Source organism: Terrapene carolina, unplaced genomic scaffold (assembly GCF_002925995.2).
Source record: "Terrapene carolina triunguis isolate 2854851 unplaced genomic scaffold, T_m_triunguis-2.0 Scaffold250, whole genome shotgun sequence".
NCBI lineage: Eukaryota > Metazoa > Chordata > Testudines > Emydidae > Terrapene > Terrapene triunguis.
This window is the reverse complement of record NW_020664601.1, coordinates 2,320,863-2,337,133: the sequence shown is the minus strand read 5'-3', so window position 1 is coordinate 2,337,133 and position 16,271 is coordinate 2,320,863. Positions and strand designations below refer to the sequence as shown.

The 16,271-nt window shown below is 41.3% G+C and overlaps 1 protein-coding gene across 2 annotated transcripts in view; it reads left to right on the top strand.

Moving 5' to 3' along the window:
• LRP5 (LDL receptor related protein 5) overlaps positions 1 to 16,271 on the top strand; it is a 198,347-nt gene that overhangs the window by 152,839 nt on the left and 29,237 nt on the right. For both annotated transcript variants that reach the window (XM_026657626.2, XM_026657627.2), the window contains exons 11-14: positions 2,274 to 2,597; positions 3,638 to 3,840; positions 10,025 to 10,236; positions 11,558 to 11,748. In XM_026657626.2, coding sequence (XP_026513411.1) covers positions 2,274 to 2,597; positions 3,638 to 3,840; positions 10,025 to 10,236; positions 11,558 to 11,748 — 930 coding nt within the window. The remainder of the gene's footprint in view (positions 1 to 2,273; positions 2,598 to 3,637; positions 3,841 to 10,024; positions 10,237 to 11,557; positions 11,749 to 16,271) is intronic.

The window sequence follows — 16,271 nt, the reverse complement described above, 5'->3', positions numbered from 1 at the left end:
ACCCCAAATATCCGCTCCTGAGCTCACAGGTGCTGAAGCTAGAGCTGCAGGGGGTGCTGCTGCACCCCCTGCTTGAAGTGGTTTCCCTCATATACAGGGCTTATAGTGTGGTTCAGTGGCTCACAGCATCCCCACGATAAAAATTGTTCCGGCACCCGTGCCTGAGCTAAACATGTTGAATTTAACATAGTTGCATTTACTTCAATAATCCTGTATGGACACAGGTGAAAACACATGGAAAAGAAAAACTAGAAACCACTTATATATCATTAGGATCAGTATCAACCCTGGTTTACGTACATGATGGGCTGTACCCTGGCTGTGATATAGCATTGCCATTGTCGGTTGGCAGTGAGTGCTTGAGCTGCTGTTACAGAGGATGTAAGTAAATGAGCTACCGGGGGGGCGGGGAGAAGGAGGGAGAGAAGACAACCTCTGGAGCATCATAAAATAGCTCTATGATTCTCAAAGACTTTCATAATCCACAGCTTTTCCAATGGCTTTCAGCGATTGCAAGTCTTACATTCATCGCTGTGGAAAGTATATGAGAAATGCCCTACCAAATGTATGTCACTGCTTGAAATTTTTATTATGGTTATTTCTTCCAAGTAAATTTTTTATCAAAAGCTTTCGATAGGATCCCTCATCAGATTGATAAGGGAACTAAATCGCCAGAGGGCAAGAGGCAGATTTCTGGAATGGATTAAAAACTTTTTGTGGTACTGAGGGGAAATTCAGTACTCATGGCTGCTTCTCAGACTGGAATGAGATTAAATCAGCTCTGGTAAATTAAACTGGTGCTAACACTGGGACTAGGGTCAGTTAATACATTGATCACTTTGGAGAAGGAAGCAGACAGTGAACTGTTGAAGTTGACAGTGAGATATAGTTAATGACATGTAAGGAGGTTAGTAAGAACTCTGGGTGGAATTTTAACAAACTCATTGGGTAGGGGAAGTGTTACTGGATGAAAGTAAAGTGACAAAACATTGCGTGCAGTATGCAGTGATGCACACTGAGGGTCCTGTCCAGAAAAGAATCTGGGTGGGAGGTGTGGGATGAAGTATGTCTGCCCAGTGCACAGCAGCAGTGGCTAAAGCAATCTTAAATTTGTGACCAGGGGGTGTTCCCAGCCTGCTCTCAGACACTACACAGCATGTAAAAACACCCCCTTCTTGCGGTTTTGTTTACGTAACCTGGGAACTAGCGAAAAACAACATAAATTTCAACTCAACTAGATCAAATAAAGTTTGTTCATTAGTAACTCTCTGCCTAGGGTAAGTAAATTTTAAAAGAAAAAAAAATTGTAGTAAGATGGCTTTGTACACACACACACACACACACACACACACACACGACATTTAGTAGTACATCCTCAGCTGCTGTAAACTGTCAGTGCTCCATTAACTACCGTACTATGGGGTTTTCCATAATGGTTAATCTAGTCTACCTTGGCCAGTACCTGATGCTCCAGAAGGTGATAAAACCTTACATTATGGACTTCAGTAATTAAGCAGTGTCATGTGTGGGAGTGTTAGGATTCCTTCCAGATTAATACAGGAAATCATTTTGAATATCTGCATCTTCTTAAATTGCAGTTGTGGGTTTTTTACAACTTAAATCCAACTTCAGAATTCCTCTGGATCAGCTTTATCACTGATTCCCCCAGATTATCTGTATGGTACTTTGGAGCATGTTGCTTACAGTCCTCGTTTCGTATGTGTTTTAAGTTTATTTTTTATCCAGATCAAGTATTTATCAGGGATTAGGGTGTTCTTAAAGACCTTTCTCAGGATCCCATTTGGGGTGTTAAGCCTCTGACACAAAGTAATATTTCTTAAAATGACAGTAGTTCCAGTGCATCTGAAGAAGTGGTTTTTTTTATCCACGAAAGCTTATGCTCAAATAAATCTGTTAGTCTTTAAGGTACCACCAGACTCCTTGTTGTTTTTGTGGATACAGACTCACACGGCTACCCCCTTATACTTAATAGTTCCAGTGGTACTACCTCTGAAGTAAAATATTACTTGGTAGGAGTAAGGGTATCAGAATTTGGATCTTAGTGGCTATCTCTTCAGAGGAAGATATTGTGTAATTATGAACCCCAAATTCCATGATACTGACCCGTAGCAAATTATCTTTCAAAAATAAAAGGAGTTAAAAAATTACATTTTAGTCACACAGGATTAAATAACCCTTTTTTCACTTTTTTTGCAACTGAGTTTCGGTTACTACTTATGATTAGTGCTAACAGTATGAAGTTACTTTTTCAGGTCAAGAAAGGGAAATAATAGCTGATGATCTACCTCATCCATTTGGACTAACACAGTACAGTGATTACATCTACTGGACAGACTGGAACCTTCACAGTATAGAAAGAGCAGACAAGACCAATGGGAAGAACCGGACACTAATTCAAGGACATCTGGATTTTGTGATGGACATATTGGTCTTTCACTCTTCGCGCCAGGATGGCTTGAATGACTGCGTGCAAAACAATGGGCACTGTGGACAATTGTGCCTTGCCATACCAAATGGGTATAGATGTGGGTGTGCCTCTCACTATACCTTGGATCCCAACAGCAGGAACTGCAGTTGTATGTCCTTTTATTTCTTATGATATTCTTAAGCACTTGCAGCTCATTGCTGCTTCGGGTGCCTTTTACTATAGAAAGGGAAGGATTGATATACATACATCTCAAGGGTATTGGTTTTAAAGATGACTGGCAAACAGGGGAAAAAAAGGTTTGTGCCCTTTCTATGATGCATAATGAAGAGCTGAAAGGTTGGTTGGTTTTTTAAAGCCTTAGAAATAGCAGCACTGTCAAGTCTGTCTTGTTTTGCTGGATGTGTTTCTGGGGTGACTCAGATGCGTACTAGAAGCTTTCCCAGCCTTTAATTGAATGCATGGGTGGATGTGAGTGACAGTCTAAACAAAAGCATCTTTTCTCCCAAGTGTTTTAGTTAAACAAGTGTTAGCAAAAACAAAAACACAGGGTTTTAAATCCTCTGGGTAATAATCCCATCCCGTCCCAATTAATCAGGTTTCACTTCCTCTGTATGTGTGATGTCATGATCCTGCTAGTTATCCAATGGTCCATATAGCTCGTCCAGCTTGTTTCTAATGAAAAAACAAGCAGGAAAAGAAAATGTGCTTGGGAAAAACAAATGAGCTCTTAACTCCCCCACCACCAAAAGTACAGAATCAGAAAGAAGCAATAAGGGAATGTCATGTCACCTTTAACAAGCCAGGGATGACACATAAGAGTACCTGCATTTAAGACTGTAGTGTGATTCCTAACTTCACTGTTATTAGCCTGACTGCATTATCATGCCATTCACATGTTGCCTCCTATGTAATTTTGAGTATTTCATGATAGTGAAGGGAAATAATATCTCAGTGAGATAGTGTTGGGCTCATCCTCCAAAACTATGAAATTTTGAGCGAAAATGGGACTTAAGATTTAATAGCAAGAATATCAACTTGTGATCGTTTTTCACACCTCTAGATTTTTCTCTTCAGTCCTGTAGAATTTTTCCTTTAAATATTTTTTTACATGGCTAATGATTGCTACCTGTATAGTTGGGGGTTATGTTGCATTTTCTTTTCTTATGCATTTTGTTGGACTTGTTTCAGCACCCACCAGCTTCTTGCTGTTTAGCCAGAAGTCTGCAATCAGTCGGATGATACCAGATGACCAGCAAAGTCCAGATATCATCCTTCCGGTGCATGGTCTAAGAAATGTCAAGGCCATTGATTACGATCCCTTAGATAAACTGATTTATTGGGTGGATGGACGTCAGAACATTATTAAAAGAGCCAAAGATGATGGTACCCAGGCAAGTTTGTGTGTGTGTGTATATATTGTGTGTATTTAGTGTATTATCTTTTTTAGTATGTATTTTATACTTGAAGTTTTCCAGGCAGCCATCACCTTAAGCCCTGATCCTACAAAAACGCATGTGCTTGTTTAAATTTACTCACTGGGAGTAGTACCTATGGATTTGCAGAATCAGGATCTTAATTTGTATACAAAGAACAATAACCGAATACTGTCAAATAAGGCGTGTTGCCACATGGCTTATATATTACAAACTACAAACCTCAAAACTGTGATAGTTGTACAAAGACAGTCAGAGAAACTCTAGCCTAGTACCACTAGTTTACTCTTTTTATTTCACAGTAATTACACTTTTAAAAATCAGCGTTGTACTTGACAGTTTGGTGAGCATAATATGGTTATAAAAGTCCCTGGGACTAAAAACTCAGTCTCAGCCATAAAAACCACATCACATACAATCATAGAAGTGTAGGACTGGAAGGGACCTTAAGAGGTCATCTGCTACAGTCCCCTGCACCCATGGCAGGACTAAGTATTATCTAGACCATCCTTGACAGGTCTTTGTTTAACTTGCTCTTAAAGATCTCCAATGGTGGAGATTCCACAACCTCCCTGAGCAATTTATTCCAGTGCTTAACTACCCTGACAGGAAGTTTTTCCTAATGTCCAACCTAAACCTCCCTTGCTACAATTTCAGCCCTTTGTTTCTTGTCCGATCCTCATAGGTTAAGAAGAACATTTTTTCTCCCTCCTTCTTGTAACAACCTTTTATGTACTTGAAAACTGTTATCATGTGTCCCCTCTCAGTCTTCTCTTCTCCAAATTAAACAAACTCAGTTTTTTCAATTTTCCCTCATAGGTCATGTTTTCTAGACCTTTAATCATTTTTGTTGCTCTTCTGTGGACTTCCTCCAATTTGTCCACATCTTTCCTGAAATGTGGCACCCAGAACTGGACACAATACTCCAGCTGAGGCCTAATCAGCACCGAGTACAGCAGAAGAATTACTTCTCATGTCTTGCTTACAACGCTCCTGCTAATTTTTTTTTCCAATAGCGTTATACTGTTGACTCATATTTAGCTTGTGATCCACTATAAACCCCAGAACCCTTTCTGCAGTACTCCTTCCTAGGCAGTCATTTTCCATTTTGTATGTGTGCAACTGATTGTTCCTTCCTAAGTGGAGTACTTTGCATTTGTCCTTATTGAATTTCATCCTATTTACTTCAGACCATTTCTCCAGTTTGTACAGATTGTTTTGAATTTTAATCCCATCCTCCAAAGCACATGCAACCCCTCCCAGCTTAGTATTGTCCACAAACGTTATAAGTGTACTCTCTATGCCATTATCTAAATCACTGATGAAGATATTGAACAGAATTGGACCCAGAACTGATCCCTGTGGGACCCCACTCAATATGCCCTTCTAGTTTGACTGTGAACCATGAATAAATACTCTCTGGAAATGGTTACCCAACCAGTTATGCACCCACCTTATAGTAGCGCCATCTAGATTGTATTTCCCTAGTTTATTTATGAGAAGGTCATGCGAGACAAGATCAGAAGCCTTACTAAAGTCAAGACATACCACATCTATTGCTTCTCTCCTATCCACAAGGCTTGTTACCCTGTCAAAGAAAGCCATTAGGTTGGTTTGACATGATTTGTTCTTGACAAATCCATGGTGATTATTACTTATCACCTTATTATCTTCTAGGTGTTTGCAAATTGATTGCTTAATTATTTGCTCAGAAGTTAAGCTCACTGGTCTGTAATTCCCCAGGTTGTCTTTTGTGACAGGGTGCTGGGCAAGAACTGCTGACTCAGCCCTCCGTCATGCCAGCTCCCACTAAAGGAAGTAAATTGGAGCTGGCTAGAGAAAACCTGCACCTAATTGGTGAAAGGGAGAGAGCTTCCTGCCCAGTTAGCCTGGGGCTGTATAAAAGGCTGGGAGGAAGGAAGCTGGGGGAGGGAGTGAAAGCAGAGAGATAGCTCTTCCCTCCTGGGTGCAGACTCTAGAACTCAATCTGTGTATGGTAAAAAGGTGGTGGCAGCACAACTTGTAAATAAATGGCACCAGTCATTACTGAACCCCAGGGTCTCCGAGTGACTTCATCAGCACAGCAGGGGCAGGAACCAAGAGGGCCCTGCAGTACCCTGCTACATCTTTATTTCCCTTTTTATATATGGCAGTCAAATTGTAAAAATACTGAAGTGCTTTGCTGAATAAGGATGGGCTTGAGCACATGCTTAAGTGCTTTGCTCATTCAGGGCTTTAATTCTTACTCCAATTGCTTGCACAATGATGATAAACTGTGTTGCTACTCAGAGACAATGTCTGCAGTTACACAGGTGTCAAGTTTTGAGAGTTTAACAGATTCCTAAAACATATAATTAAAATAATACACAATGAAATTAATTTTGAGGTAGACTAGATATAGCTTCCATTGTTCTTTGCCTCCTGTGACCTCCATGACATGATTTAAATGGAGCTGACACTGCCTGTCTATATGGGGGATTTCAACTATCCCCATATTGACTGGGTACATCACCTCAGGACTGGATGCAGAGATAAAGTTCAGTGACTGCTTCTTGGAGCAGCTAGTCCTGGAACCCACAAGAGGAGAGGCAATTCTTGATTTAGTCCTAAGTAGAGCAGAGGATCAGGTCCAAGAGGTGAATATAGCTGGACCACTTGGTAATAGTGACCATAATATAATTAAATTTAACATCCCTGTGGTGGGGGAAACACCACAGCGGCCCAACACTGTAGCATTTAATTTCAGAAAGGGGAACTACACAAAAATGAAGAGGTTAGTGAAACAGAAATTAACAGGTACAGTACCAAAAGTAAAATCCCTACAAACTGCATGGAAACTTTTTAAAGGCACCATAATAGAGGCTTAACTTAAACGTATACGCCAAATTAAAAAACATAGTAAGAGAACCAAAAAAGAGCCACCGTGGCTAAACAACAAATTAAAAGAAGCAGTGAGAGGCAAAAAGGCATCCTTTAAAAAGCAGAAGTTAAATCGTAGTGAGGAAAATAGAAAGGAGCATAAACTCTGGCAAATGAAGTGTAAAAATATAATTAGGAAGGCCAAAAAAGAATTTGAAATACTTTTTGAGTCTTTGGCTAGCTGTAATAGCAAAAAAAATTGTTTAAAGTACATCAGAAGCAGGAAGCCTGTTAAACAACCAGTGGGGCCACTGGACAATCGAGATGCTAAAGGAGCACTCAAGGACGATAAGGCCATTGCGGAGAAACTAAATGAATTCTTTGCATCGGTCTTCACAGTTGAGGATGTGAGGGAGATTCACAAACCTGAGCCATTCTTTTTAGGTGACAAATCTGAGGAACTGTCCCAGATTGAGGTGTCATTAGAGAAGGTTTGGGAACAAATTGATAAACTAAACAGGAATAAGTCACCAGGACCAGATGGTATTCACCCAAGAGTTCTGAAGGAACTCAAATGTGAAATAGCAGGACTACTAACTGTAGTCTGTAATCTATCATTTAAATCAGCTTCTGTACCAAATGACTGAAGGATAGCTAATGTTCCACCAATTTTTAAAAACGTCCCCAGAGGTGACCCCAGCAATTACAGGCCGGTAAGCCTGACTTCAGTACTGGGTAAACTGGTTGAAACTATAGTAAAGAACAAAATTGTCAGACACATAGATGAACATAATTTGTTGGGGAAGAGTCAACATGGTTTTTGTAAAGGGAAATCATGCCTCACCAAACTACTAGAATTCTTTGAGGGGGTCAACAAGCATGTGGACAAGGGGGATCCAGTGGATATAGTGTATTTAGATTTTCAGAAAGCCTTTGACAAGGTCCCTCACTAAAGGCTCTTAAGCAAAGTAAGCAGTCATGGGATAAGAGGGAAGGTTCTCTCATGGATTGGTACCTGATTAAAAGATAGGAAACAAAGGGTAGGAATAAATGGTCAGTTTTCAGAATGGAGAGAGGTAATAGTGGTGTGCCCTAGGGGTCTGTGCTGGCACCAGTCCCATTTAACATATTCATAAATTATCTGGAAAAGGGGGTAAACAGTGAGGTGGCAAAATTTGCAGATACAAAACTACTCAAGATAGTTAAGTCCCAGGCAGACTGGGGAGAGCTACAAAAGGATCTCTCAGAACTGGGTGACTGGGCAACAAAATGACAGATGAAATTCAATGTTGATAAATGCAAAGTAATGCACATTGGAAAACATAATCTCAACTATACATATAAAATGATGGGGTCTAAACTAGCTATTACCACTCAAGAAAGAGATCTTGGAGTCATTATGGATAGTTCTCTGAAAACATCCACTCAATGTGCAGCGGCAGTCAAAAAAGTGAACAGAATGTTGGGAATCATTAAGAAAGGGATAGATAAGACAGAAAATATCATATTGCCTCTATATAAATCCATGGTTTGCCCACATCTTGAATACTGCGTGCAGATGTGGTCACCCCCTATCAAAAAAGATGTATTGAAATTGGAAAAGGTTCAGAAAAGGCAAGAAAAATGATTAGGGGTATGGAATGGCTGCCGTATGAGGAGAGATTAATAAGACTGGGACTTTTCAGTTTGGAAAAGAGACGACTAAGGAGGGATATGATAGAGGTCTATAAAATCATGACCGGGGTGGAGAAAGTAAATAAGGAAGTGTTATTTACTCCGTCTCATAACACAAGAACTAGGGGCCACCAAATGAAATTAATAGGCAGCAGGTTTAAAACAAACAAAAGGAAGTATTTTTTTCACACAACGCACAGTCAACCTGTGGAACTCCTTGCCAGAGGATGTTGTGAAGGCCAAGACTATAACAGGGTTAAAAAAAGAACTAGATAAATTCATGGAGGATACATCCATCAATGTCTATTAGCCAGGATGAGCAGGGATGGTGTCCCTAGCCTCTGTTTGCCAGAAGCTGGGAATTGGTGACAGGGGATGAATCACTTGATGATTACCTGTTCTGTTCATTCCCTCTGGGGCACCTGACATTGGCCACTGTCAGAAAGACAGGATACTGGGCTAGATGGACCTTTGGTCTGATTCAGTATGGCTGTTCTTATGTTCTTATATCTCTCTTGCCTTCAGAGAACTCATTGTAAATTACTCATGTCCTTCAAACAAGAAAGAAAATTTACGTTCTAAGCTATTTTGATTGATGCCCTTGATTTGGGGAGGTGGGGGGTTGTCAAAATGAATTACTAGCTGGGGGCGGAGGACTTTTGAGGAAGTGCTGAACATGCTGTTTGGATGACACTAGGTGTTAATTGTTGGAGTATAGCTTCCCTTTGGTGGTACTTTCCAGGTGCAAATTGCATTGGAGATTAATTTGCTGTGTTTTTTCTCTTGTATTGCACTGATTAAAGGGTGTTAAGGTCTTTGAAGCAGCAGCTTCTCCGGAAATTTGGCTTCGTAGTTTACAACTTTCTTTAATTTTGTTTTGCTGAATTTTGCTATTTCCTGTTCCATGAATTTTGCTAATTAGTATTTTGTATAGATACTGGATATTATTTTTCCATTTCTGGGTAAAGCTTTTCTTGGCTAAGGAAAATAATAGCTTTGATTTTTTTTTTAAATTTATATTTCATTACATGCCATCAAGATGAAAATTTATATACATAAAAATAATTCCTTACCTTATCTTTAAACACATCTCAGAATATTAAAACCGAATTGTAAAAATGCAGTGTATTTTATTTATTTTTTTCCAAACCCTGCTGTTTCTTTTTTCCATTAACTCAGTTTGGGCTATGAATAAAGCTCTGCCTGTTTTTATTTATATATATATATATATAGAGAGAGAGAGAGAGAGAGTTTTTGGATCTGCATCATCTTGTCTTTAAGTCATCTAGCCCATTCCCCTGCTAATACAAAATTGTTCCCTATGCCACATTCACCATTGTTCTATTCAGGCTAATTTTGATTAATTCCAGTGATGGAGACTTTGCATAATCTTAATGACTTTTTGTCCAGATATTGTCCCTAATCCATAGCACATTTTTTTTCGCTCAGCTTCATTCTATTTCTTCTAGTTTTTCCTCCCTAAATAATTTCCTTCCTGATTGTTTCAGATATTTGTAGATTATCAAATTACCCCGTAATGAAAATTACATGTTTTCACAGTTCTTGTCTTAATGGGTATTCTTTTTTTGTTGTTCTTGTTGTCCCATAGCCTTTCACTGTCATGAGCACTCCAAACCAAAGCCAAAACCCAGAGAAGCAGCCGCATGACCTGAGTATTGATATTTACAGCCATACCTTGTACTGGACCTGTGAGGCCACAAATTCAATCAGTGTTCACAGACTTAATGGAGAACCAATTGGAACGGTGTTAAAAGGAGATCATGACAAGCCAAGAGCCATAGTAGTCAATGCAGAGCGAGGGTGAGTCTTTTTCCATGCTTTGAGATTGAGTGAATAGTGAATATGTGTATCCATAGTTGTGTGTGTATGCACAAGTATAGTGTGTTTATTCATTTAAGGCCAGATCCTCAGTTGCTTTGAATCAGCAGAGCTCTGTTGATTTTACACCAGCTGAGGATCTGGACTATAATGTTTAGTTTTTCAGGAAATAGTGTGTTCAGAAACAATTCAGTCCTCTGTCGTGTGGAAACATCACAATATCAGCTAGTGCAATCAGATCAAAGCAGATGTATTCCTTTACGTTTTGAACCTGTATATTTTCAGGCCAGTTCTGCCTGAAGAATGTTTTACAATTATATTTTTAAAATTTTTGTTAAAAATTTAAAACAGGAGGATGTGCTGGATAGATTTTCCACAAACAGCTGAAATAAAAGGAATTGTTTTGCTGCATAGCAGTTTTGGTTATATTCAGGGTACCACGTCTCTATTGCAGGGTATCATTAGCTTTTGCTTGACATAGGTGAAGAATGAGCCCTTTTACCATTCTCTTTAATAAGTTAAATGCCCAACTTCCTGACTACTATTAAAATGGCTTAAGAATCATATGTCTGACAGATGTTGAGTGACAATATTCCATATCCATGTGGATACAGCGGTTCTGAGAAAATCTGTGGAACATTTTCAGGGTTGTTGACTTACTGTTCAACTAGGGTATGATTGTATACAGTGCCTAATATCTATAACCCATTTTAGAGGCTAGTGTGGGAGGGGAGATTAGAGATAGGTAAGGCTTCAACTTTATTGGGACCAATTCGCAAGGACATATTTCTTAGTTAGAAAAGGAAATCTTTAGTCTGTGCTTTTGCAATTAAAATGGGAATTTGGTTTTCCAGGATGATTCCTGAAACACTCTGACTCATTAGCCTCCACCTTTCCAGCCATGCTTTTAAACCATTTTAAAATAAATCCATACTTGAATTTTTTTTAAAAAGTCTTAAGGATTAAGGAACAGTGAATATGGTGGCTACCAGGAGACCTGAATTCAGTAGTGATTCCTGACCTGTGAACTGAACTGCTCAGAGTAGTACCATTCTAAGCAGTGTTTCTCTTCCTCTGGGAGCATCAATCTTGTTAATCTTATTGGGATTTTTTTCATGCAGTGAAAGGGGAGGAGTCTTATGGAGAAGGCAGGATTTTTTGTGAGCGTTGCTGAGAACTGAGCCTGGGGAAGAGGTGCTCAATAGCACTCATTAGGTTTAAAAGAAACTATGATACAATTATAATTAAACCCCTGCCCCCAAAAGTCTTGGTTTAAGAGGCTGGTGTCTATATTTTTTATCAGGTACATGTACTTCACCAACATGCAAGAGCGAGCCCCGAAGATAGAGCGCGCAGCCCTGGACGGCACGGAACGAGAAGTGCTCTTTAGTACTGGGCTGATCCGACCTGTGGCGCTGGTAATTGACAACAAGCTTGGGAAACTCTTCTGGGTGGACGCAGATCTCAAACGCATTGAAAGCTGTGATTTGTCAGGTACGTGGTAGCTAAGCACGCTGAACATTGGGTATTTATAATGTGTGTATAGTCCTTCTCTGACACAGACCCGAAGGGCATCTTCTAACTCTAGCAATGCCTATTTTGTGCAGGTTGCTGCAGAAATTATCAGTAACGGGCTCTCTCCTTTGCAGCACATACATGGACAGAGCCTATAAACCTCTTAAAGGACATTAGCACCATACCTGTGTGTTCTGGTTTTTTCAATTACTGTACAGTAACCAGGGCCGGCTCTAGGCACCAGCAAAACAAGCTGGTGCTTGGGGCGGCACATTTTTAGGGGCGGCATGGCCGGCGCCAGAATGCCGCCCCTAAAAATGTGCCCCGGCCGCCCTAGCTCACCTCCGCTGCTGCTGCCGCTGATTCGCGCGCCGCTACTCGCCCTCCCTCCCAGGCTCTCAAACCTGGGAGGGAGGGGGAGACCCCGAGCGGCCGCGGCGCGGGCGCTGCTTCTCCCCCTCCCTCCCTCCTAGGCTTGAGAGCCTGGGGGGAGGAGGCAGAGCTGGGGATTTGGGGAAGGGGCGGAGTTGAGGCGGGGGGGGGGGGGGGGTAATTAAAAACGGGGGGGGGGGGGGGCGGCCAAAATTGTTTTCGCTTTGGGCAGCAAAAATCCTAGAGCCAGCCCTGACAGTAACTCCTCACTTAACGTTGTAGTTATGTTCCTGAAAAATGCGACTTTAAGCAAAACGATGTTAAGCGAATCCAATTTCCCCATAAGAATTAATGTAAATGGGGGGGGTTAGGTTCCAGGGAAATTTTTTTTTTTTTTGCCAGACCAAAGACTATATACACTCTCTCTCTCTCGCTCTAAGTTTTAAATAATTTAATACTGTACACAGCAATGATGATTGTGAAGCTTGGTTGAGGTGGTGAAGTCAGATGGTGGGATATTTCCCAGAGAATGCCTTACTGCTAAATGATGAACTAGCAATTGGCTGAGCTCTCAAGGGTTAACTCATTGTTGTTAATGTAGCCTCACTCTACAAGGCAGCAGGAATGGAGGGAGGGGTGACAGCATGGCAGACAGAGACACACACCTTGTGTGTGTGTGTGTGTGTGTGTGTGTGTGTGTGTGTGTGTGTGTGTGTGTGAGAGAGAGAGAGAGATGCGCATTTCCCCTTTAAGTATGCAGACTGCACTCTTAAGTACACTGCCTTGTTAAGTTAATTAGCAAGCTGAGATCTTAATTAGCAGCTGCTGCCAAGAAGCTCCCTCCGTCCTGAGCCCTGTCTTGTGTCCCCCCTGCTCTATGGAGATGGGGGTAAGCGGGGTGCAGGAGCAGGGGGGAAGGGGACACCCTGACATTAGCCCCCTTCTTCTGCGCACCCTCCCCCCATGCAGGAGGCTCGGGGAGCATCTCCAAGGCAGAAGGCAGGATCAGCACATGGCAGTGGGGGGAGGGACAGCTGAACTGCCGGCAATTGCTAGCCTGCTGGGTAGTTGCTGCACAGGGAACTTAGGGGAGCGGGGAGCTGATAGGGAGGCTGCCAGTCCACCCTGGTTCCAAGCCCCCACCAGCTAGCTCCAACGGGCTGCTCTTCCTGCAAGCAGTGGACAAAGCAGGCGGCTGTCAAACGATGTTATAAGGGAGCATTGCGCAACTTTAAACGAGCATATTCCCTAATTGATCAGCAAAGTAACAACGAAACAATGTTAACCGGGATGACTTTAAGTGAGGAGTTGCTGTAGTTACAACTGACTTTTAAACGCCAAAGGTTGGTCAGTGGCAGTGCAGACAATGGCAGGTAACTGTAGTAGCAGTAACTTAAAGGGGCATTGCCAAGACCGAGAGAGTCATTTAATTCACGCACACATGCACCCTTCCCACACACCAAAAACTTTAATCTTTCTGAACTGAGTGACAATGTAGCTTGTCTGGAATACCGATTTAGCATAGCAGTGGGAGTCATATGAAGTCATCACATTTCGCACTATAGCAATGCTACTTCACATCTTTTAATTATACTACTACTACTTGGCTTTTATACATGGCTTTATCTGTAGATCTCAGTGCTTTGCAAAGGTGTATAAGCATTATGGGCCCCCATTGTACAGCTGGGGACATTGAGGAATAGAGAAGTTAGGCTACTTGGCCAAGGTCACTCGGCGAGTCAGTAGCAGAACCAGTACAACAAGTATTCATGTTTGCTACCTTCCAGTTCAGTGTCAGTCACTTCTGATCCTCTGTGGATTAGAGGAAGCAGCATACGGAGAAGGAGTCAGGAGAGCAACGAGTTTGGGACTAAGGAGCTAGAGGCAAAGTCATCAATAGGAGGCGGAATCCAAGTCAGGGTTCAGAGAGTAGAGTGCACAGTGCACAGTAGGAGGACAGTAATAGAAATGTGGGAATGGCTGGGCAATAGATCACACCAGGATTGGAAGAGAAGGGTCGGGAAGGTGAGACACAGAAAGTGTCAGAACTGGAAGAGAAACCAGAAGTCAGGAGAGCATTTAGTTAACCCGTGGAAAGAGTAGTGCTGCTCTGGGATGAGAATGCACAGCGAGGGAGGGAGTAGGCCAGTAGTGAAAGGAGAGAGGGTCGTGTGGCAGAACACACAAGCATTGGGATCAAAGTAGCGACTGACTATTGCTCTTTGTACAGGGCCTAGCAAAAATGGGTCCCACTCTTGGCTGGTCTTCGGCCCTACCATAATAAAGTGGGGCGGGGAAGAGGGAGAAGGCAGTGTCAGATATGCACCAAAGAAGCATGAGAAAAATCAGTTGGAGATAGGGCTGTAGGGGAATGCACCTGGGAGGAGGGCAGTGAACAAATCTGTGTTGGTATCGCCTCTAAAGAGAAAGCTAAAAAGCACTGCCAGCTACACCCATTAAAGAGGAAAAGGAGACCCAGTCAATTAGCACTTGCTTATAGTTGTAGCACTCAAGAAACCTAGCCATGACTTGGGTTTCTGCTTCAAAGCTAACACCCGTAAAATCCCCTCTGTGCAAAAGAATTGGGCCTTGTTTTTTTTATATATATAAAATATTCACCAAAAATACCCAGACTTAGAATGTTTGCAGTGTTGAGTTGAAGCTAGTTGACAGATGGGTTTTCTTTTTGGATTGTAAGCTCTTTAAGGCAGGGACTGTCTCTGTGTACGGTCAGCACCTATCACGTTGGGGCCGGGAGGTGCTACTGCAATACAAATCATAAATTATAATTTGGGCTTCCGATTTTAGGTTTTAACTGATAAACACCGATAAAACACTCCCAATTTTAAAAAAAAGGGTGTTTATCTAATAAACACTGGAAAAACATTGTAAATGGTTAATCAATTTGTGTTGACTTCCCCTCTTTCCCAGTGCAGTTTGTTTATGTAAGTGATCACTCCTCCCTGGTTTGTATCTCAGGGCTTGTCTGCATTACTTCTCCATCTAAACTATGGGGAGGGGGTTTCTAAAGTGCACCAACATGCTGAGAATTAATTGTCCATATAAACCCTGCTGGTGCGCACTCAAGGTTCCCTCATGTGCTTTAATGTAATGCTGTTTGAACCAGTACTATGTGCATATGCAAAGAGAGAGCCCTCAAAGCCCCCAATTTTTTGACATCTAGATGGAACTCAAAAATTGCTTTAAAAAAAAAAAAACCCCGAAAAATGAAATTAATAAACCCTTAAAAACAGAAGTCCTAATTATAATGCATTGTCGGTTCCTCAGGAAAGTGATCTGTTAATTTTTTTTCTTTTCTTTTTTTGTTTGCTAAGTGGTATGTATATAAGAAGTGACTTAGGACTCAGGTGGTACTAGGTGAATGATGACCAGCATGCAGTAGTCATAGTTTTGGCAGGGGATAGCACACTGTGGCTTCCATTGTAGCTGGTCTCTGTTCCCCTAAAGAACTTCATCCGAACACTACAGATGTAGCACCTTAAATTAGGTGGATCGTGTTACAAGAAAAACTAAACTTCCTCTGCTTAGTCCTGAATCAGTGCTTACAACATATATTTATTTGATGAACATTAAGGGGAAACAGCTAGAAAATAAGATGCTATAGAGAAGATGAAAGGGGAAAACTGTAGGGATAAAAGAAAATCTGTAATGTTGATTAATCAGAGGATATGCCTCTCGTAGCCAGAGAGATATGGGTATGTTTGATCCAGCTGAGCTCACTGTAATTTGATCCATTGAGCTGTTGATTTTTGAAAAGTTAACAGCACATTTTTGTGTTTAAAACTGCTTTGTATTCTCATTTTGCAAGCCTTGAAGAGAATCGACAGCCAAAAGGACCTTGGCTTGAATGAGACCATAAGAAATAAATTGTGCATTGGGCAAAACACGTTAAAACAAAAACACATACACAAAAGGATTTTAATGTAAACTGAGGTGATCATGAAAAATCAGATCAAAAGGTTGTGTTGTATATTTTATTCTGATTAGGAAGTGCTAGGTATCCTTTCCCTCTCGCAGAATTAAGGAGATGACCCATTTTTTAAACTTTCACCAAATCCAGATATTTTACAGCACGGTGTTGAAAGTGGCAGAACAGCAACTAAGCTGTC